The following is a 21,653-nucleotide window of genomic DNA, read 5'->3' on the forward strand; positions in this document are numbered from 1 at the left end:
AAGATTCAGAGACCTCTTATTTCATTGTGGACTCTGGAAGAGCCTATATCATTTTGCCATTGCTCCCCACGCTCAGCCTCTTTGACTTTGTGCTTTCACCCCTCCAACCTGTTGCATCTAGTTTCCTTAAGAGCTTCCTCAGAAAGGCCTCAGTTTCCTTACCTACCCGGTTCTTTTCTGATAACCTCTGGATTTCTTATCCCAACCCACTTCCTCACCAAGACTTTTCTAATTTTTCCAGGAAACTGGAAACTAGCTCTTTTGCCTTGTCCTGCCTTCCCTGTAAGTTAGTTTTCTCTTCACCTCTGTATTCCCTCTCCATTTCTCTCTCTCTCCCTTTTCTAGTCCCTCTTTTGACATTCTCTAAGAGTTTTTCTCATCTGCTGCCTCCTAGAGGTCAGGCACTTCTGCTTTCTTAATTCAAATCTACCATTTCCTCTTCAGCTAAAGGTCTGGAGGGATGAACAGACCTCTATAACACCTATCTTTCAGCACCAACTACAGAGGTAACTGGGGCTCCTAAATTAAATGGATACATGCAGAAAGCACACAGGATGAAAAATTGTCTGTTCTAATTTCAGGCCCGGCACAATCCACCGGCTGGAAATACAGGAAAAGACCTCTTCACCCTCCTATTGCAGTCAATAGAATAAATGGATTCTGAATCTTTGTATTACACTGTCACATGTACTATAACTATTACTTTAAGATCACGGGGAGGTACATGCGATGCACAGCTTTCCTGAGATGCTGGAAGGGTGTCTGAGATGGAAACAGCCCCCAGGTGGAAAAGTCATTTTGAAGTGACCAAGACCCTACGCTTTCTTAGAGAATACACACTTGTGTGCACACACAGCAGCCAGAGGATCTCTTGTATTTGTTCCATAAGCTTATTAGTGTTGGGTTGGCTAAACAGTTAACTAGAACCATGAGTAGTCTCTGCCTTTGCTGTTGAAGCCCTGGACAGTTTGTATATCCTTGCTTATTTCCTTTACTGCCTCCATCTGCATGTCTGGCCTTTAGAAGACAGCCCACGGTATAGGTGATTTACTATCCTGGACAGAAACAGACAAAAAAAATAAGAAATAGAAGTTTAAAAAGGTGTAAGACCAGATCTAAAGTTTATTACATTCATAAATTCTAGGATGGATTTAGAAAATTGACCATTAAGGAAACTGAGCATATTTGTAACACCACTAACAAATAATGCAGGTAGAGATATCATCTATCAGACAGCAAAGAACTGATAGATTTGTAGATATATAGATAGACAGAGAGATAGTGAAATAGGCAGAGAGACAGACAGTTAGAGAGAGGTAACAAAACAAGAAAAAAAATTCTTTAAGGGTATTATGAAAATCTAACAGAAAGGTGATGAGGAGCATTTTTGCACATTTGGCTGTAGAGCATACTCCTTCATAGAGCATACTCCTTCTCTGTCTACAGTATTTCCATGAACATGTATGTGTGGATGCACACATACATGTGTACACTCCCCCCCCCCCCCCCCCAGTCAACACCTGGTCATCTGCCATGCATCTGCATTAGAATGAGGTACGTGAAATCAGCAGCATTGATGCTAGACTCTGACTGACATTCCCTCCAGCTACTTGGAGAATAAAATAGGAGCAAGAATGGGTTTTCTAAAACAAGTATTCATTCATGCAAACAAATCCAATATTGAGACTGTGCCTACAATATACATCGTCCAAAGTGAGACTGGACATAGCTTCAGAAGTAAAACATAGAATCATGGATTCATTTAGGTTGGAGAGGACCTATAAGATCATTAAGTCCAACTGTTGACCTAACACTGCCAAGTCCACCGCTAAACCATGTCCCTAAGCGCTGCATCTACACATCTTTTAAATACTTCCAGGGATGGGGACTCAACACCTTCCCTGGGAAGCCAGTTCCAATGTTTGACAACCCTTTCTGTGAAGAAATGTTTCCTAATATCCAATCTAAACCTCCCCTGGTGCAACCTGAGGCCATTTCCTCTCGTCCTATCGCTACCTACTTGGGAGAAAAGACCAACACCCACCTCCCTACAACCTCCTTTCAGGCATTTGTAGAGAGCGATAAGGTCTCCCCTCAGCCTCCTTTTCTCCAGACTAAACAACCCCAGTTCCCTCAGCCGCTCCTCATAAGACTTGCTCTCCAGACACTTCAGCAGCTTCGCTGCCCTTCTCTGGACACGCTCCAGCACCTCAATGACTTTCTTGGAGTGAGGGGTCCAAAACTGAGCACAGTATTCAAGGTGCGGCCTCACCAGCGCCGAGTACAGGGGGACAATCACCTCCCTGCTCCTGCTGGCCACAGCATTCCTGACACAAGCCAGGATGCTGTTGGCCTTCTTGGCCACCTGGGCACACTGCCAGCTCATATTCAGCCAGCTGTCAACCAACACCCCCAGGTCCTTTTCTGCCGGGCAGCTCAGAATGCCATGGGGTATCAGGGTGTTCTGAATCTGAGCACTGACTTTGTCATTGTTTCCCCTGAGGCTGAAAGTCAAAAGTGACCACTGACTTGTGATGTTAATGTTACATACCTAATCTCCACTCTTGGTGCTCTCTAACGTTCAGCAAGCAGCTGGGTGCCCAAATAGGAATTAGCTGCTTAAAGTCCTTTTCAGAGTTAGGCCTGATTTTCAAGAATATACATTGACTGTGACTACAGTTCTGGGAGGACAACACTCCCAAAAAGCTGGCTTAAAATCCATCTTTAACTTAAATTAAGTTAAAGTCCATAAATCCCAAACTGGAGATGCAACAAAAAAAAATTAAAAAAAAAAGAAAAAAATGAGTGATTTTTTTCCTTACAGCTCTTTGCCTTGTGTTCGTCTTCTTAATAAATATAACTGTGAAAACACATATGCACACACATATATGCAAGCACACATACACAGACACAGACACAGACACACACACACACAAACATGCACACAAGCCCTAATTAAAAGGAAATTATTCTGGTTGCAAAGACAAGCACTTAAATATTAAGAGCCCCCAGAATTGAGGTTACGTGCACAACCTGGATTTTCCTTTGTTGTACAGATGCATTCTAATTCAGCCTTTAATTATATGATCACTCACAGAGTAGATGGCATGTGCAGTGCCGTTTGTTGACTGCAGAGGATGGGGAGATTCTGCCTCCCATTTCAAGCACACAGGAGCGTGGGCTTTATGGGGCAAATATTCTTGTTCTTTTAACTCATCCCTGTCTCAGATCCACCCCTTCTCACTTTGTATTCCCCCTCCCAGTTCCAGTCCTGTAACCAGTGGTCCAGTCCTGAAACCAGTTTCACTTTTTGGCTCTTCTTAATATGTCTCTTTTTCCTGCCTTACCTTTCCAGTGCCCTGTCCCCAAGTTACCAGCCCCATGAGCTCTCAGATCCTCTATGCTTTCCCACAGTTTATTTTCCAATGTTTTCTTGCATTGTGTCCTGTATATTAATCTCTCCCTTCTCCCTGTCATTCTACCACAGATGATTCTCCATTAGATTTATCTCCCCTCCCATTTCTTTCCATTTTCCCAGATCCTTCCTACTGAGAAGAGACTGCTGCATCTCAGCACAACCTTTCCTCCCAAGCTCTCCATGGCTAATTGGGTCAATGCAAATAAATAACTGGAGAATTCTTTAACCCTGGGTCCAAATGGCATGGCACCACATACCCCTATGGCTAAACTCTCTTTTCCCAAAAAACACATTATCCTTGTTTGTAGTGCCTATTGAAAACACCCTACTGGTCTGTGATGACCTCCAAACTGTACCCAGAAGGTGTGTGGGAGGCTGATATGGGCCAAACCCATGACAAAGACTGTGCTAAGATTAAGGCAATTAATAAATTGCTTAAACCTCTGTTCTGGACCTGGTTCATTTGTTAGTATGGATACTACCTTTGAGTCTGAACCCCAGCCTATTCCCCATTTATATCTCTTCTCAATCCGCTCCAGTGTACTCCGACCTCCTTTGTCTTTCCAGTATTTCTGAATTCCTCCCAGCCGTCTGTTCGTAGTTTCTGCTCTAGTCTCACAGTTGGACTGCCCTGTCAGTCCCCAAAAACACGGGGAAGACAGACTCCCTGCTTTTGTCTCAGGTATCCAGACTCTAATTTTTCCTGGCCTGTCCCAGGCCAGTGCTGCAATGACAGGAATAACTCTTGTCTGCTGGAGCATACCCAGTGAGAGCCAAGTCACTGGGGAATCTGGTTTTGGAAATCTGCATCTCTAGTGAGCGTGTGAAAACTGCCATTTTCCCAAGGCTTTTAATTGGCCACTTTGGGGCAGATTTTCCCCGAGGTAGCAAAAAGACTTGAGAAAGAGCTTCACCTCCTGTCAGGTCTTAGTCTCATGCTGTAAAGCATGGGGACAGGAGAGCTTTACAAAGCATCTCATTTGACTCAGTTCAAACCAGCCCAGTTCTCCTCTGGGTTTTTCTCACGGACAAACAGCTCGGGCTGAAATTTTCCAGAAATAATCAAAGAATTTGAACTGAATGCAGGCACCCAACTTAGAGAATTTCAGCCAAAACGTGTGCAATTTATCAAAGCTGAACAGGATTTTATTATAGGAAGTCTCAGGCAACCTTTGCAATTGGCGGTGCTACCAGATCCTATTAAACTGAAATCTCCCTTCCTCACAGGGGCGCTGTGAGCATTAATTTGTTAATGATTGCACAATGATTTGATGATGAAAAGGACCATATTAACATGAAGCATTGTCGTCCCTACAATACAAGCTTGCCTGTTTTCATTACTCATTATGTACAGGGACATACATATTATGGAAAAGGGATAGGGAGATAATAAACTTGATATTCTTTTCAAAGGACTAATACAACACGTTTACAGTGTTCACAGCATGGGTAATAGGAATATTCTGGAGAGCTCTGTTTAAATAGCAGAATCTATTGGGTGGAATGTAATGATGTGTATGTATGTGTCTGCACAAATCCTGTGTCTAAACACACATGCGAACACACGCATACACGCTGTCTTCTATTTTTCTGTCCTCTATTAACCCCCGGGTTCCGTGCAGCCTTCACTTCACCACCTGAAACTCACCACTGCTACTTTGATAACAAAAGGCCTCCATAAACAAAGCTCCCTTTTTATTACAGTGATACCTTTTGTTGCCTACATTGACTACAATCCTGTACTAAGCTCCTTTGGATGCAAATAGTTTTTCATTTCTCTCCTCAATCAACCTTCTTGGTTCCAAGGCAGAGGGAAAAAAAAAAAAAGAAGGAGGGGGGGGACATGACCGAAACCAACCCACACTGATTCACGCATTAATTCAGGGACCAGTCTTGAAAATGTTCACATGAGTAATCCTTCCTCGGGTGAATAATCCTCTGACCACAGCAGACTGATTAACAACAATGCAGATTGAGGTTTTCAGGATCGGGCCTGTCCCCTGATGCTTGGGTTCTCACCCGAAGTTTAGCGGATGATGGTCTCTCTCCGTTTGTTAGATGTATTAGAGGCCCACATGCAGCTCTCAATTATTTTATTTGATTACGTAGCTAATAGGCCTTGATCCTGTCAGCGCTCCCTAGAAAGCCTAACAAGCTGAAGTAAACAATCCCAGCTGAGTTAGGAGACTTGGCAGGATCGGGCCCTTTAATAGCAGCGGGGAGCTGTGTCTTTGAATTGTGATCAGAACGTGTATCTTTGCTATTAACGGTCCCATGTTTTATTTGGAAAAATCTCAATAAAATAAGCTAGCAGAGAATCTGGGAGTATATGGGCTGATACAGCTACCTGGATCTAAAGAGGAATGAATTAACTGTTTTAAAGTGAAATTCACACATATTGTTTATTTGGAACAAAGCTTGCCTGCCATTTATTTTATCTATGTAAAAACAAAACTCATGCATACCATTTATTTATTTGGAACAAAACTTGCCTGCATTTTATTTTACATCATTCGGCAAATGATGGTTCTGTGTGCGGTGGGTTTTGAAGTTCGGCGGAAGAATCCCCCTCCAGCAACCTTTCTGCCTATTCCTACCTTTACGTGCTCCTTTCCTGGAGAACGAAGATAGCCAGGGCTGATGCATCACTATGCCCCCTTCCCTGCACCAAACGGTGTTCATTAAAAACTTGCTGCTAGCAAGGGCCTGATCCAGCCCTCCTGGAAGTCATTGGAAAGCTGTCTGTTGACGTCATGGGGACGAGGAGCATACTAATGCATGCAAGTACCTTTACTAATGCCAGCAGTCCTGTTAACAACACCGAAGTTGTTCACCGGATTAACAGCAATCAATCACGCCCTTTGAAAGGCACATTAAAAGCCAAAGCCTGGTGCTGCAAGCGCTTTCTCACACGAGGCGTGCGTACCTGTGGCTGGGCCTGCCGCATCTCTCCGCTCCCGGCCTGGCAATGCCAGTGCATTTTTTCCAGCTGTGCTGATTTGGGGTAGCATTTCTTCCGAGGAGGTAAAAATTGCTGGCAATCTACCCCAAAATAAATAGTGTTCCTGTTCCCCAAAAAAGACACTAACCAGGGTGCGAAGCAGGGGCAAACAGGGCTGTAAATGGGCTTGGGAGGGGGTTCTTTTTTCCTGCAAGTAGACACATTAAAAAAAAAAAAAAAAAAAAAAGGGCAAAAAATTTAAAGTGCTTTATTTTGGTTCCAAGCAGATAAATAATGTTTACTCTCTGGAGAAACTGGAGCCTGTTACAAAAGACCTTATTCTCACAAAATTCCCGTGGACTCCCCTGCTTATGGATTGCTGAACTGGACCCACTGTGATTACACTGGGAACATTTCTCACTTGGGAACTGTTCAGCAAAGGCTGGTTTATAGACAACAATTTCACTCCTCCTTTGCCCGTATCTGTTTAAAATCCAGCACAGCCCCTTGTACATGTGTAAAGGTGCTTGTGGGGTATAGCTTATTTCCATCCACAGCAGCAGCTGTGTTCATCTCGGAGCCCTTGTAGCAATATTTGTGTCCGTATTATTTCATCCTGCCACCCCTCACAGCTGTGCCTGTGCACCAGGGGGCTGTACTTGAACAGCATCCATTTCTAAATGACTATACTTACGGCTCGGTGAAAACGGGGCGTGGACCAGCTCAAAGTTTTAAAAAATAGATATTGTTATAAGAGGGACACCCTCGCAGAGCAACAAAATGACTCTTTTCACCGCCCTGCTCTTTTAATTGGCTTTCACTTGGGGCAAGCCGTGATTGCAGAGCGGCCTGCTCTTGGACAGGGTGTTAACAGAGCTGTCCCTGGGATGGATCAGTGCCGGATGCCGTTTCACTTTTCACTGTAGTGGATGTTCCTTCTTAAAAAAAGGTTTGACAAGTCTTTTTGCAGTGAGCCTTCCTGGCTCTACCGCGGGTGCAGTTTTAAGGTTCAGAAAGAGCGGATATTAAGATTTTTTAATGTCCTGGTTCAGAGCGGTGGGGAGGGGCGGGGGGGTGCGGGAAGATTTTGTTTCATGCGGGTTTTGTTGGTGTTGTCATTCTTTTCTCACAGTCCAAGGCACAAGGCAGGATTTGCAGGCAGGTGAGTCACGGGGCTGGGAATTTGGGAGAGGGGCTGTCTGAGGGTTTCACCCACCCGCAGCTCCTGCGCTGTCAGACCTCTCGCGCGTCTTTAGCCTTTAAACGCTGATAAGTCCGTGCCCGCGGAGGGCAGACAGACAGACCCCCCCTCCCTAGACCCCCAATAAATAGCATGCCTGCTCCGACAGCAGACAATGCGCGATGCCTGCCACCAGCCCGGCAGCCGGCGGCTGGCAGCAGCTGCCTCCCCATTAGCGGCGAAAGATATTTAAAGAGCCGTAAAAGGCAGCCGCGGCTGCCGGGGGCCGGGCTCGGGTGTCGCCCCCCGGGGGGGTGTGGGGGGGTGGGGATCCGGTGGCTCCGTGAGCCCGGGCCCGCCCCCCCGCCCCCCCCCCCCCCCCCCGCGGGGACCGTCGGTCGCCCAAGGGAGGGGCGCAGCCGCTCTGCACCCCTACCCCCCCCGCCCCGTTCCTAAACACCCCCCCCCCCCCCCAGGATCGGGCCCCTCCGCGCTCGTCTCCTGGCAGGGGCGCTGGTTCAAGGCACGGGAGGACTCGCAGAGACAGGAGTAGTTGTAATAGCTGAGCCACCTGCATTGGGTTGGTTTTCTTGAAATTATTTTTATTTTTTAAGGCGGGGGGGGGGGGGCGGGGGGAGGGAAGGACACTGCCTCGCTGCTCTGCTGTTAAAGCGAAAGCCAAAATAAAGTGAAAACTGCTACAAAGGTGTGGTGGTGGTGTTCCTTTTGTTTGTTTTGTTTTAAAACAGAAATACAAATAAATTCCGGTCAATAACACAGGCAGGAACGTTGCAAATTTAAACTAATAACCTCCCTCCTCCGCGGCTGCCCCTTCCGTTTACAGCCACACGTGTTCCCGGCGCCCTGCCCGGCGCTCCCGGGGGACGGGCGGGGGGGGGGGTCCCGCTCCGTGCCCGCCCCCCGGGGCCGCCGCCGCCTCCGCCGCGGGGAGCAGCCGGCGGCGCCGGGAACAATGGCTGGGAGCCCCCCGCCGTGCCGGCGGCCGGCCCGGGCGGGCCTGGGGGCGGCGGGGGATGCCAGCACCCCCGGGGCAGGGCAGGGGAGGGGGTCGGGCGGCGTGTGGCTGCAGCCTGAGCGGCGGCGGCGGCGGGGGGGGCGGGGGAGGCGGGGGTGTGTGTGGGGGGGCCGGTTCAGGCCAGGTAACTCGCAGGCTGCTCCGAGCTCGCCTGCTGGTGTTTCATCCCCGCACGGCTTGCACGGAAAGCGGGGGAAAGGGGGAATAAAAAAAAAAAAAAAAAAAAAAAAAAAAAGAGAGAGAAAAATTGCTCCGAGCACACGCAGAGCCTTGTTCTGTTACTGTCGGGATTACTGATATTATTATTGGGGGGACAAGGGGGAGCTGTGTCCTTAATCCGAGCCTCCCTGCCCTCCCCACCCCCAGATGCTGTGAAAGGAGAGCTGATTGCATTTCCACCATACAGTACACTTTGTCTAGAGAGCATTGTTCGGACAAGCAACTCCCGATCCCTGATGACTACAAAATACGATTTATGTTTCCATCAGAGAGAGACAGAATATCCTGATGGCTTGAAAGTCGGGCTAGAAAATCTTATCTAATCAATCCCCTTCCAATACACGCACACACACGCACCACACGCAGCTAGTAGAGAAGATAACGCCCGCACTGATTGTATGTAAAAGAAATATCGGCAGCACGAAAATTAACAATAGTCATCTCGATAATTTTCGTCTCCCTCCAAAGAGCTACAATAATACAGTTTGCGCCTTCCCTAGCTTGATGTCATCATCAGCGTAATTAAAAAAAAAAAAAAAAAAGAGCTTAAAGAGCATGCATTTTTTTAGATGCAACAAGAACAGATATAGTAGAGAGCTTGTAACATCACAACCACAACAACAACAGCAAAAGCAACCTCCGAGCCCGAGGATTCGTCCGTATCTGAACTGCTTTTATTATCAATTGCGAAATCGTAATAAGCGTAAATAATAAATAAGAGACATCATCATAATAGGAAGAAGTCAGAACACCTTGGGTTTGGGTTTTTTTCCCCCTCTCAAATAAAAAAAGGCAGATTTCCCGATGATCACTGAAATTATAACGACAGCGATTGATCGGAGGGCTTGCAAAGGAAAAGGAAAAAAAAAAAAAAATCATCATCATTGGTCCTAAAAACGCAACCGTTCCCCTTTGCTCACTTGGCACAATAGAAATTGACTGTCTCTCAAAGAGCCATGCGCCTAGTGCTATTTATAGCCAGGGGCTGTGTTGGAAGATACCATTGAGCTTCTCGGGCAGACAGACAGGGGGGTGGTTGGATGGGAGGAGGGGGTTTAGCCAGAGTAGAGGCAAAAGCGATCCCCCACCCCCAGCCTCCCTTCCCCGCACACACACACATCCACACACTCACACCCCACCCCCTAGTCTGGCTGGGAATTTGAACCGATCCAGCCTGTTTAAACGGAAAGGACACAGATCTTCAATGTAAAAAAAAAATCAGATCAGACCCAGAGAGAGAGAGAGACGGAGAGGGAGGAGTGTGTGTGTGTGTGTGAGTGTGTGTGTGTGTGTGAAGGAGAGGGAGAGGGAGCGAGAGAGCGAGGGAGAGGGAGAGAGAGAGAGGGAGAGAGGGAGGGAGAGAGAAAAGAAGAGGGGGGAAAAAAGGAAAGAAGATTTTCTCTATGTATATAAAGATGGCCACGTTAGCAAACGGACAACCAGACAATACCAGCCTGAGTAGCAATCACAGCAACCCCAGCACCAACGGGCATATGAACGGATTAAACCATAGTCCCGGAAACCCATCCACCATCCCAATGAAGGACCACGATGCCATTAAGCTCTTTATTGGGCAGATCCCCCGTAACCTGGACGAGAAAGACCTCAAACCGCTCTTCGAGGAGTTCGGGAAGATCTATGAACTGACGGTGCTGAAGGACAGGTTCACTGGCATGCACAAAGGTGAGTTACCTCCTGAACTTTCCCGGGAGAGATCGGGAGAGGAAGGCAGGCTCCCGCTCCCTCTCTGGGGCTCTCTTTCTCTCTTTCCTTTCGATTTCATTTCATTTTATTTCGGTTTTGGTTGGCCCGGGGGCGGAGGCAGCCGGCTGGGGGGGCAGGGAAAGAAATAATAGACCCTCTTGGAAAGCGAAGAGAGAGAGGCAGGGAAGGGGGTCAGCTCCGTTTGCTTTATTTAGTAGTATTTTTATTTCTTTCCCCCCTTTTTTGGGGGGTGACATGCCGCCACTTGCGAAAGCCGGGGCGTCCAGGCGAGCGCCGGAGCGGGCGGCTGGGCTGGCAGGCAGCTGTCCGCACGCCGGTGGTGCTGAAAAGAGGAAGAGGATTTCTTTATTTATCTTTGGGAGCCGCACATTTTCCACCCAGGGGTGTGTGTGTCCGTGTGTCTGGCCGTGTGTTTGCGAGGAGCTGGGAAGCCCTTATTTTACAACTGTTGTGTATCTGGCACCGGCGCCTTTTCTTTTTCTCTTCTTTCTTCTTTCTTGCTTTCCTTTTTTTTTTTTTATTTTTTTTTTATTTTTTTTTTTTTTTTACTGCTGTTACAATTATTATTTGTAGTCTGCTCCAAAGCCAGAGGCGGAGGAGAACGAGCTGCTCTGGGTGGGGGGGGTTGTACTTCATTTTGGTTTTGTTCAGCGTGGGAACAGGGATATAAACAACAATAAAAAAGCCTATCTCAAGTGGGGCGGGGGAGTGGGGTGTACGAAATCATGATGACTGTGTGTGTGTGTGTGTGTGTTGGGGAGGGTGAGCCAGGAGGGATGGGTTGCAGTTTAGTTCCAGAGGGGAGAAATCTCCAAGCAGGCATATTCCAAGCACTACTTTAATGTGCCCAAAGTCCATCCCGGGAACTTTTTAGGTTTTCTTTAAAGGCAGTAGAGACATACTCCCCATGCGATGCCTCACTCACTCCATCCCTGCCCGCTCCTTTCCCTGCTTAGATTAGGCTCTCCGGAGGTGCATTTTAGATTAGATGATGCTACGTTTTGGGGGTGGGGGAGGGTGTGTGTAGTGGGGGAGAGATGCTTGGATCCTCGGGTAGGAAAGTAGGACTCGCAGGGAGGAAGTTGAAGATAATTTGCATGGTAGCCCCGCTTAGGAGCAAGAGAGACCCAGGAGCGAAGCGAGCCACTTTAACTCAGGTTCTGTATATATATATGTGTGAGTGTGTTTATTTCATTAGATATGCAGTTATTAAAAAGAAAAGAAAAAGATCAGATCAGAAGTGATTGGGGTGTGACTCTGGATCTAGTGCAGGAGGAGAAAGGGCTTTGCAGGGGTCCACAGGGGGAGTGGAAGTTGCATCTGTTACAGGAGAGGTTCGGTAGCAGGGTCTACTCCAGCTTGGTGGACTTCTGGCAGGGAGAGTCACTGGTAATGGCAATACTAGCTTCCCAGCTTTCCAGATGCCTTGGCGAGTTGTAAATCTTGAACTTAACGGCATGTTTAGCAGGCATCTCTTCCCCCTTCCTACTCACTCCCCTCCTCTCTTCCACCCTCAGTATATGTGAATGAAAATGTACCCTGACAGTGCAAAGTACCAGTTTTGCACAAGCTAGAGAAAATGTTCAGGGCTCGGGGACGGGGGACTCAGTCCAAGTTATAGGATATTTCTTCCTGCCTTTCTTGCCGGTCGCTTCAAACACCCTTCTTGTATTTACAATGATCAGTGTAGCCCTTTCGAACCTTGCTTTCTTTCCAGGCTAGCTTCCTAGAAGCAACATCAAGGTATGATGGGCGTCATTTCAACATGACATCTGTACTACAATAATTATTAATAATAAGAATAAAAATAATAGTAAGAAGCACAGGGAAAGAAAGGTCCTGGGAGGTTTCATCTAACAGATAAGGCATAGTGAAAGTAGCCACTGACCTCGTATGTGCGCGCATGTGTTTGCAAAAATTATCTAAGGTTTCTGTAAAATAAAAATAACAACCGTAAAAGCTACACTGAAGAGAATCACTCAACATAGTGTAGAGGAAATCTTTGAGCTAACACCTCGATAAAGGATTTTTGTGGTGGGGGGAGGTTATTTTGATTTGTTGATGAGATTTGATTCTTTTGTTATGTTCTATCTTAAATCTGTAATTAATCAATCTATGCACTAACTATAATTTCTATTCCATAGACGTGAATTCTTCCTCTTTCAGTTCAGGTTTGCTTTTACTGTATGCCTGTATTCACAGAGGCAAACTCAGGAAAGGGGGGAGGGAGCGAGAGTGAGAGAGGGATCATTTATCTTGCTTGGATGTGTTTAACGCATATTCCTGAATTAAGCAAGATACTAACTTCATTTCCCTTCATTTCATTTCTGTTCTAAAGCTGCAACCTAGGAAAAAAGCCAGGTGGGAAATCTTGTCACCTCATCAAACCAAATTGCATGAGTTCATCTTGAAAGAAACAGTCATTTTTAACCTCCTAGAAGTTTTGGACTTTGGAAGGAAAAAGGATGATGATGACTGTTATTTCTCAGGCTAGGGTTTGAGTGAAGCTTCAATAGACACCGAGTTGCCAGCGTTTCAGAGATCGGTTTTATTTAGTACATCCGAGAAGAGTTTGAACTCCTTTCTAGCGATGCCGCTGATTTATTAGCTAATCCTGATAAAAATGTGCCTCTGGCTACCTGGAAAAAAATTACTTTCTTGCCAGTGGTGATTAATTACTATTAAGTCAAAAAGCATGATGGGTCTTTGAAGGATGAGGATTGTGTTTAGGTTTTTTTTATTATTTTATTTAATTTCATTTCATTTTTAATCTATTTTTTTCCTTTTCCCTTCTCTAAATGCAGTCCTGTGAAGCATAGTATTCACTCAGATCTCCTTATTCTGGCTTTGCTTTGCAGGCATAGGTGAAGAATTGCATAAAGACAGTCCAACTTGGCTCTTAGATGTAGGATGGCAATATGAAACCCCAAGATGCTTTCCATAAGTGATGCATAATGCTTATACATTAATTGATCCATCACTCTCCGTTGATTTCATTCCTAATCCAGGGTATCAGGCTGTGGCAGTGGTATACCATGAAGGGTTAACAGTGGGCTGTAGTTTATTTAAGTGTACGGAGAGCAAACCTTGGGTGTGGAGGGGGAGAAGGTGGGTTTATGTTGGGAGGAGGGAAGAGACAGGAATTAGCTTAAAGTAAAAACGTAGCAACCAGAGTAATTTCAGGTGTAAATCCATTGAAATGAGAGCACAGGATGTCTATTCTTGAAAATATTATGAAGTGATCCTATTGTGGTGCTCCTGTACAGCAGGAGGAAATTGAAAATTAAGAACCTGAAGATAAAGTACATGACTATGCCCCCCTCCCAAAAAAACTATCGCTAAAGGACAGTGAAGTCCCGGGTTCTCTCACCAGCAGCACCAGATCATACCAGGCCAGATACCAGGGAATAGGCAAGGGAGCACGATTCTCTCGCAGACATGTGAAGAGAGAAGAGGGTACGGGGGAAGCAGCATGTGAGGGAAGGCAGGAAAGGCTTGCCAGATCCCCGAGAAAACAAGCTTTCATGGCACGAGCATAGCTGCAGCATATTTCCCCCGTCCTCGCTTCTCTCCACACGGGGCAGGAACAGGCTCCTGCTGTGGCACTTTGCTCTAGGGTTGGGAAGAAGCTGTGTGCTGAGATCCGCGGGTAGAAATCTACCGGGGCTGAGCTGACCCACCCACGCGCTCACACATACACACATACACATGCACGGAGTTAACTAATCACACTTGAACAATTTAGCAAGCCATTCATTCATAACTTCCCCTCTTTCTTATCTAGCAGTGGAGTATGCTTAAAGGCTGAGTTACTGGGAGACATAAAGGTTAGTGCTCTCAGGACAGCCATATTATAATGCATTATCTTTGAAGTCATTTAAGGCCAATTTAAGTGGTATTTAGTATAATATTTATGAATTAATGTAATCTAAATATAGGACTGTCCCCATAGGTTTAAACAGCCTTTTCTATCGAAGCTTGCTTGTACCCAAGGCCTGGAATGTGTTTTAATTTAAAACACACAGGTCTCCATAATATTCTATTTAGGAAGTCAGAAGAAATCAGCATTCCACACTTAGCTGAGATTTACTGAAACACACGCGGGTGAGTGCACTTAAAGAGTGGAGATAGCGTACAATGGGAAAGCAAGAGTCTTCCATAGACCTGAGAGCTACAACATTCTTTCAACCCTTATTTGGGGGGTAGGGGGGGTGGGGGGGTGGAGGGAAGCACAAACCCCCCAAAACCTCCTTGAAATCCACCATTGCAGTCCTGTGGTTAGGATGGTGTTCCTACCTGACCCGAACCTCACTCAATAAGCATTCAATGCAGCTAGAAAAATGCAGTATGAAAAGAATAGTTTAGTTCTTTTGCTGCTTTACCTTCTCAAAAGTGTAAATAATTTTGCAATTTAAGACACTTTGGCGGTAGGTAAACAAGGCTTCCATTCACTATATTCTGTTCTGTTTGATTACAAAGACAGATGATACAAAAATTAAAACCTTGTTAAGTCTAAGGATGTTTATGAAGGTTTTGGATATCTTAGAAATTCAAAGGTGCAATGAAAATGAGCATTCAGTTAAGATGATATATTTGTATGTATGTATAAATGTATAGATTTGTGTGTGTGTATACATACAGAAAAAAGAGATGTATACACATTCATGCATATAGCCTTTGGGAAATGGAAATTTAGTTGAAAAGAAGCACAACGCAATACAGGTGCTGAATAAACTCCTCCATAATTGAAACATAAGACTTGCCTGGCTGAAAGCAACACATACAGCATTTAGTATGGTAGTAAACCAAACAAGTTTTAGGGAGGTAAATGCACAAATAAACTGGAATAAAACAGAGGAGGCTTTATGCCTTAGGTCTAAAGAACAACCCCTTAAAACAATCAAAATGCAATTGGATAGCTTGATGGAAGAGAGAGGAAAAAAGCAACCCCCTGTACATTATAATCTCCCATACAGATGAGCATGTATGTGTTTTGATAATGTCAAACAGATAGCCCAGATTGCTTCATAAATTAGAAGGCTATATGTTAACTCTTTTTTCAGGGGTCTGGACATGGATTCTGGTTTCTAAAAGCAGCTGCAGCCAGTTATGATGCTGCTGTTACGGTTGTGTCAGCATTTCCAATACAAACTCCAATTTTCTGGGATCTCTTGCTTGGCTGTTAAGTTTTGCACGGAAAGCTGTTCTTCAGCTAGCCCCACTACCATATCAACTAATCATCCTTACAAGAATGGATTTGTTGTAAAGTTACGTAATGTGGAGGAAAGAAAGAAATTAAAGTTTGTGTTTCTAGAGCTTTTGTTTCTTCTCTTACCTTTCTCCAGCTTAGACTTATATTTGCTACGCATTTATCGATTACGACTGGTTTTGTCCCTCAATATCTACATATACTGGTACCTTTGGGCATTTTAGGGAAGGAAAAAAGGTACTTATTTTTTCTTTAAAAAAAAATAGCGACTACAACCAAATTTTGCAGTATTTACTTGGCCAAACCAAGGCTTTAGTTAAAGGGTGAATCAGGAACTTATTAATTTCTGAAGTGTAACAACAGAAACAGAGGACGGTTCGCACTTGTTTTTTTGGGTTTTTTTTTTTCCCCTGTGTTAAGCCAGAAGAGATCGGGAACATCAGCACTGAAGTAGGGAGAAAAATTGAGGATCCTTGTCACCTTGGATGAAAAGTGTGGTTCATCTGGTCCTGTATCCTGCATCGGCCAGTGGCCAGTGCCACAGACAGGGCTTTCTTTAGCAGAGGATTCAAATTGCATAGTATAATAAAAGCCAGGCAGCAGATGGAATGGTCTTTTGAAGGAAGTTGTCAGAGAGTATCTGGAGATTTTGCCTGGGTAAAGAGTGAGTGAGATTGCGGAAAGTGTCTTGTGCTCAACCGAAAAGTGGATTGTACCTGTCAAGGAGGGCGGGCAGAGGACTCTCTGTGCACAGTGGTCAAGAGCAGGGGACAGAAGGGGCTGGATGATCAAGGAGGGCCTCCGCTAGCCTTAAGAGCTGGAAATATACAGCCACATTTTTCAGCAAGACATCAGGGTGTTTTTTATCATGCATACCCTGTATGCATGTATACCAGCCGCACTGACCCGACAGACCATAACGACACTAAAGGAGCTGTTACCGTCCCTCCCGTCAATCAAGTGTGAACTGAGGTGGGTTTATGTGACAGGCAGTAATGGTTCCAAGGGAGAAAAAGTGGGGGAGATGATCTAGGCTGTTGGGCCGCTTACCTGCATTTAAAATAGAGAAAAAGCATCAGATGCCCAAAGACTCACGTAGGTGGTGGCTATAGCCTTACAATAATATTCCATAATATCAGGAGGCTGCAGAGCTCAACGTGACCTGTCCACTAAGGGCTGTCTGGTTTCTGCCCCGTAAGAGTTTGCACTAAGTAGGCGAGGTGTTAAGTGAGTTAAGTTGAATCCTAACATTAACAAATCCTAGCACCATCTTTACTCAGAGAGTGAAGGTCTGTTGCGTGCTTGCTGGGCAGAAGTCAATGAGATTTTTGCCATCACCTCGGTGGGTTCACATTTGGAAATCCTGGTGCAGGCTTGCACTTGCTTGGTGTTTCACATTTCCTTTAAAATTCCAGATTGTGGATTTATATAGCAAACCACAACACTTGCAGTTAATGCTACCGGCTCCTATGCTTGCTGGCTTGTCCCTTAACTTAGCTTTCCTTCTGTAAGTGAAACTAAAACTAAAACAAAGCTGAGGAACTGACAAAAGCCTGACCTCTGCCACATTTCTCACTCACTTAACTGCTCCACCGATGCCCGTATGACTGTTGCCGGGGTTTGTCATGGCGGACTGACCCTTATGTATTAAAATCTGCAGCGGAAAAAGGGAAAAATAATAACCAGGGCAAGTTAAAGTTATGGCTTTTCTTCCACTGTCGCTTCACTGACTGAGCTGGGGTATATATTGTAGGGGCCTCTCTCTCTCTCCGTAACTCCTCGAGATGCATCGTTGCATTTGGGGGATCGCAGGATCTATTGAAATACTTTGTCTGTGCTGCATCACTTGGTGTGGGCTGGAGTCAGGATGTCACCACAGATACTGCATTTGTTTGCTTTTGTCACTGTGAGCCACAGCCTGAATGCACACACAGGTGAATGCAGCTTTTAATGTGCATTCATTATATCCAACTGACATCCCCTCGAAGGAAGAGAGGGCTTATTATTGTCGCTCCTTAAAATAAAGATGGATGAGAGCTCTAAACCTCTCAAATAAAGTGCCTGACCATACGTAGTAGCTAAACATAAATCATATACGGCCATCTATTCCATGCAAATGAATGGCAAGACATATAGATATAGACATTGTGTTAAGTTTGTCAAGCAGAAGCAGCCAAAAATATCGATCAAGGCAAGGGGGAAAAATTGATAATGAACTGGACTCCAAGAAGACTTTAATTGACAGTGACTTCTGTGAACCAGCTTTGGACAGTATATATAAACTGACCACAATGTAACTTTATTGCAGTGCACTCTCCTTTAATTAATTGTCACCTTTGTTAAGACTGGCTACAGATCAAAGGTTTAAAGATACTTAACAGGTTCTTAGTAACAAACCCTTCGGATGCATTAAAAATATCCGACAGCTCAGCCAATGAGGCATGCAGATTTCGATCTACCTCACCCGTACCTGCTTATTTCTCCCTCCTTTGTTGAACATGGACAATCATTGTTTAACATTAACTATTTCATAGATGGCTTTGTTGGCAATGTTGATGCCTCCAGGGAGATATAGTTGCCGGTGAGAGGGGCCTTCGCTGTTAGGTCTGTCAAAGTATTTGGCCACCAGAAAGTTGCTTACGGTTTGATAGACCAAGGTGCAGTGCAGACACAGTTTGTAACGCAGACTGTTCTTTCCCCTTCATGTTTTTGAGGTCTGTAATTTACATATTTAAATCTGGAAAACATAAAAAGACATATGAATTTCATATGAAAGGTGCAGCTGAGAATTAACTTTTATGTGAAAAGTGCATATGCAGAGAGATACAAGTGTGTCTGCCACGTCTGTATCTCACACACACACATGCAACCATTTATTATATGTGCATATTAATGAAAACATGCATTCAGTGCAGACAAGCTGATATATGTCTCTAAATAATTCCTTTCTAAAAGACGGTATAGCGATCACACTCTTGCGTGAAAGTGGCAGGTGACTTAACAGACTATTCCTGGAATTATATGCAGAGTTTAATATGATACGTAGCAGTTTGTTCATTATACTAATTTAATGTTACAGTCACACTTAATTAATCCATGTCTGGTTTATTTGTACGTTGTGTCTGAGTCTCCAAAATATTTTAGAGGCTACCCGGCTGACTTCCCAGTGCGCTGGGGCAGATAACTCTGGACGTGAAGCTTCTTCCAACAGAATAAAAATGGAGCTTTGCAGACAGAGTTGGTCTGATGAGATCTGACTGCATATTTGGCCTGTTTCTAATTCAAATGCCTGTGTATATAATACACAGAGACTGTGTATGCCCACGTGTATCGAAAGGGCAGACTTACATTTGCACATAGTTCCTCTCTTTTTCAGTCCCTAAGGATAGATTCACATCACATAATATGCATCACTCACTGCAAACGCACACAAATATCTTTGTCGGATTTGGTAGCTTCTTGCAGGTAGATGTATAAAGCAGCATCAGCCTAATAATATCCTTATAAAACAGTGCTTCCTTCCTAGGATCCAGAGGGATGAAGGTTGTCAGAAGATCAAAAGATATATCACAGTGCGCTTGTAGAAATCCCCTGATTATGTTTCCTCTCTATAATGCTCTAATTCACTATTTGATCAATTGTAAAAGGGCCAATGCTTTAGGAGGGAAAAAAAAAAAAAAAGTATTAGGTTACTAGATGTTTGAGGGTGAGTGAAAATCACACCTAAAATTATATGTAGCAATACAGTAATGAGCTTATCAATACTTCTTTAAGGAATCTGACAGCCCTATAGGAGAGATTCAGTTCTGTGAGCAAAGGTCACAATATAGATATTGCTTATTAAGACTATTGATAGCCTGGTTGACCAATCTAACCAGAGACTGTATAATGTACCTGCTGTTAACAGGCAGGGAGGAGAACTATGAAGAATTTACAGAATTGACCACATGTAATATTAATAATATTGATTGATTCTAATAATATAATAAGGTAAAAATGCGCTGCTTTGAAATGGTGCATGGGGGAGGGCACGGAGAGAGAGGGAGATACCTTTGCTGAGTAGATTGAACTGGCTTGCACCTCTTTGAAAGCTAACCCAGAGAAAACTCAGTGTTCTTGCCTCTTACAGGCATGGCTCTGTTTCTTGCCCATTATTTCACCTGACCCAGACAGGACTGAGATATCTCTTTCTCTACGATCGGGTATTTGCCTGGCAGCTGCAGAGAAGCCAGGGTCCTGAGAAACTCAGAGCAGCCAGGACCACTTTGGTCAACCAGTTCAACCCCCCTCAGAATGAGATGCATCCCAGAGAGATCTTTTTCAACACAGCAATGCAATGAAAGTGCTTGATTTATTTTTTATTTTTACACCTTTAGCAGCATTTAAGAAATGGGGGGAAAAAGAGGGCGGAAGTAACGTATATTCTATATGACGTATAATCTATAATTGACGGGAAAGGACTTTGCAGAGCAGCTACAGATCTGCTCCAAAGCCTGCTGAAGTCTTCAGGAAAACTCTACCTTGCCTGCAGCAGTGTTCAGATGGGGCCCTAAGTTACGGGCAGTTCTGCAAGATATGGCTCGTGGAGGCAGGAACGCCCGATAATATGCAATGTGACTGCCTTAGGGTTGTTACTCATCTAAATCCAGATACACAGACCTGCTCGCTTCTGAATTTCCTAACTACTCCCTCTTCAGCAATAGGCTGCCTTATCTAAGGTATGCTAGTTCACTCCTTTTGCTATACCATTCAGCTTGAAGTGTCTCATTCCGGTTTCCATGTGTTATTTTCAAGATGGTTTGCATTTCATTATGCCTTCTCTCAGTTTACAGGGCAAGTGTTTTTCTTTTGTGAGCATTTAATTGCTTTTAAAAGTGATTTATTTGATTGTATTCCATCTTCAATAATACATGGATGAAGATCTGTTTTTTCACTCTTTTATAAAGATACATTGTTATTCAGTTATGCTATTCTCTGGGTTTTGTTCTGTCTTGTGGATTAGGAGGGAGTCCGGTCATTTTTTGTTTTGTTTTCCGTCTATCTTTTTTTTTTATTATGGACATTTTTTTCTGTTAAGAAAAAGAAATCTCATTCAAGATACTGGCAATAAATGAGAAAAGTAGGAGTGGAAGTGAGGAATGGGCAAGACAACCAACAAAAATCCTTTGGCAAAGTCTTTAAAAGCATATCATTGCTGCATGTTTATTTGCAAGAGTCTGGATCCAGCCAATTTTGATACCAAAGAAAAGAGTATCTTAGAAATGATTTAACTCCAAGTTTAGTCATCGACAGAGAAGGGGGAAAAAAAAAGCATGCCAACCCATAGAAACACTGGAAGGAAATGCACATAAAGATCTTGCAGGAGATACAGGTGACAGAGTGGTGCTAGGTTTTACATTCTACTATTGGGTTAGTAAAAGTTAACACCAAATGAAACAAAACAAATAAATAAACAAGAAAAGCAAGCATTGCTATTCCTTCTGGATTATTTGATAGTGGCTAATACACCTCAGAGCTGCCCCCTCTAAATTGCTGCCTGTGCCTGCAGCTTCATTCAAAGGAAGGGCATTATCTGGTGGGTGAGGGCGGGCAGTGAGGAAGCCTGGGTTCTAATCACAGTGTGGATAATTACTCACCAACACTCTCTGATGGAGTCACTTAAGCTCGGTGCCTTCAGGCCTGATCTGAAACCTGTTGAATCAATGGGAAGATTCCCATTGGCTCCAGTGAGCTATTGATCTTTCATTTCCCCACCTGCAATACTACGCCAGTTGGATTTTTTTCTAAATTTATTCTTTTTTTTTTTTTTTTTTTTAGAAAGGAGAAGTTAATGGCATAAATTTGACATTTATTTTTTCTCAGTAGAGGTTGTGGTGCATCTCTGATGACAAATGTGTTACATCAGAGCCCCTTTCAATGCAGATC

General features: G+C 44.4%; 1 protein-coding gene across 48 annotated transcripts in view; it reads left to right on the forward strand.

Annotated features, from left to right (window-relative positions):
- The first annotated feature begins 10,197 nt into the window (after positions 1-10,197).
- Positions 10,198-21,653, forward strand: part of CELF4 (CUGBP Elav-like family member 4) — a 700,143-nt gene continuing 688,687 nt past the window's right edge. For 47 of the 48 annotated variants that reach the window (XM_075726713.1, XM_075726739.1, XM_075726712.1 and 44 more), the window contains exon 1: positions 10,198-10,477. In XM_075726713.1, coding sequence (XP_075582828.1) covers positions 10,198-10,477 — 280 coding nt within the window. The remainder of the gene's footprint in view (positions 10,478-21,653) is intronic. The other variant, XM_075726747.1, reaches the window with a different exon arrangement.

Source organism: Pelecanus crispus, chromosome Z (genome assembly GCF_030463565.1).
Source record: "Pelecanus crispus isolate bPelCri1 chromosome Z, bPelCri1.pri, whole genome shotgun sequence".
NCBI classification, from domain to species: Eukaryota; Metazoa; Chordata; class Aves; order Pelecaniformes; family Pelecanidae; genus Pelecanus; species Pelecanus crispus.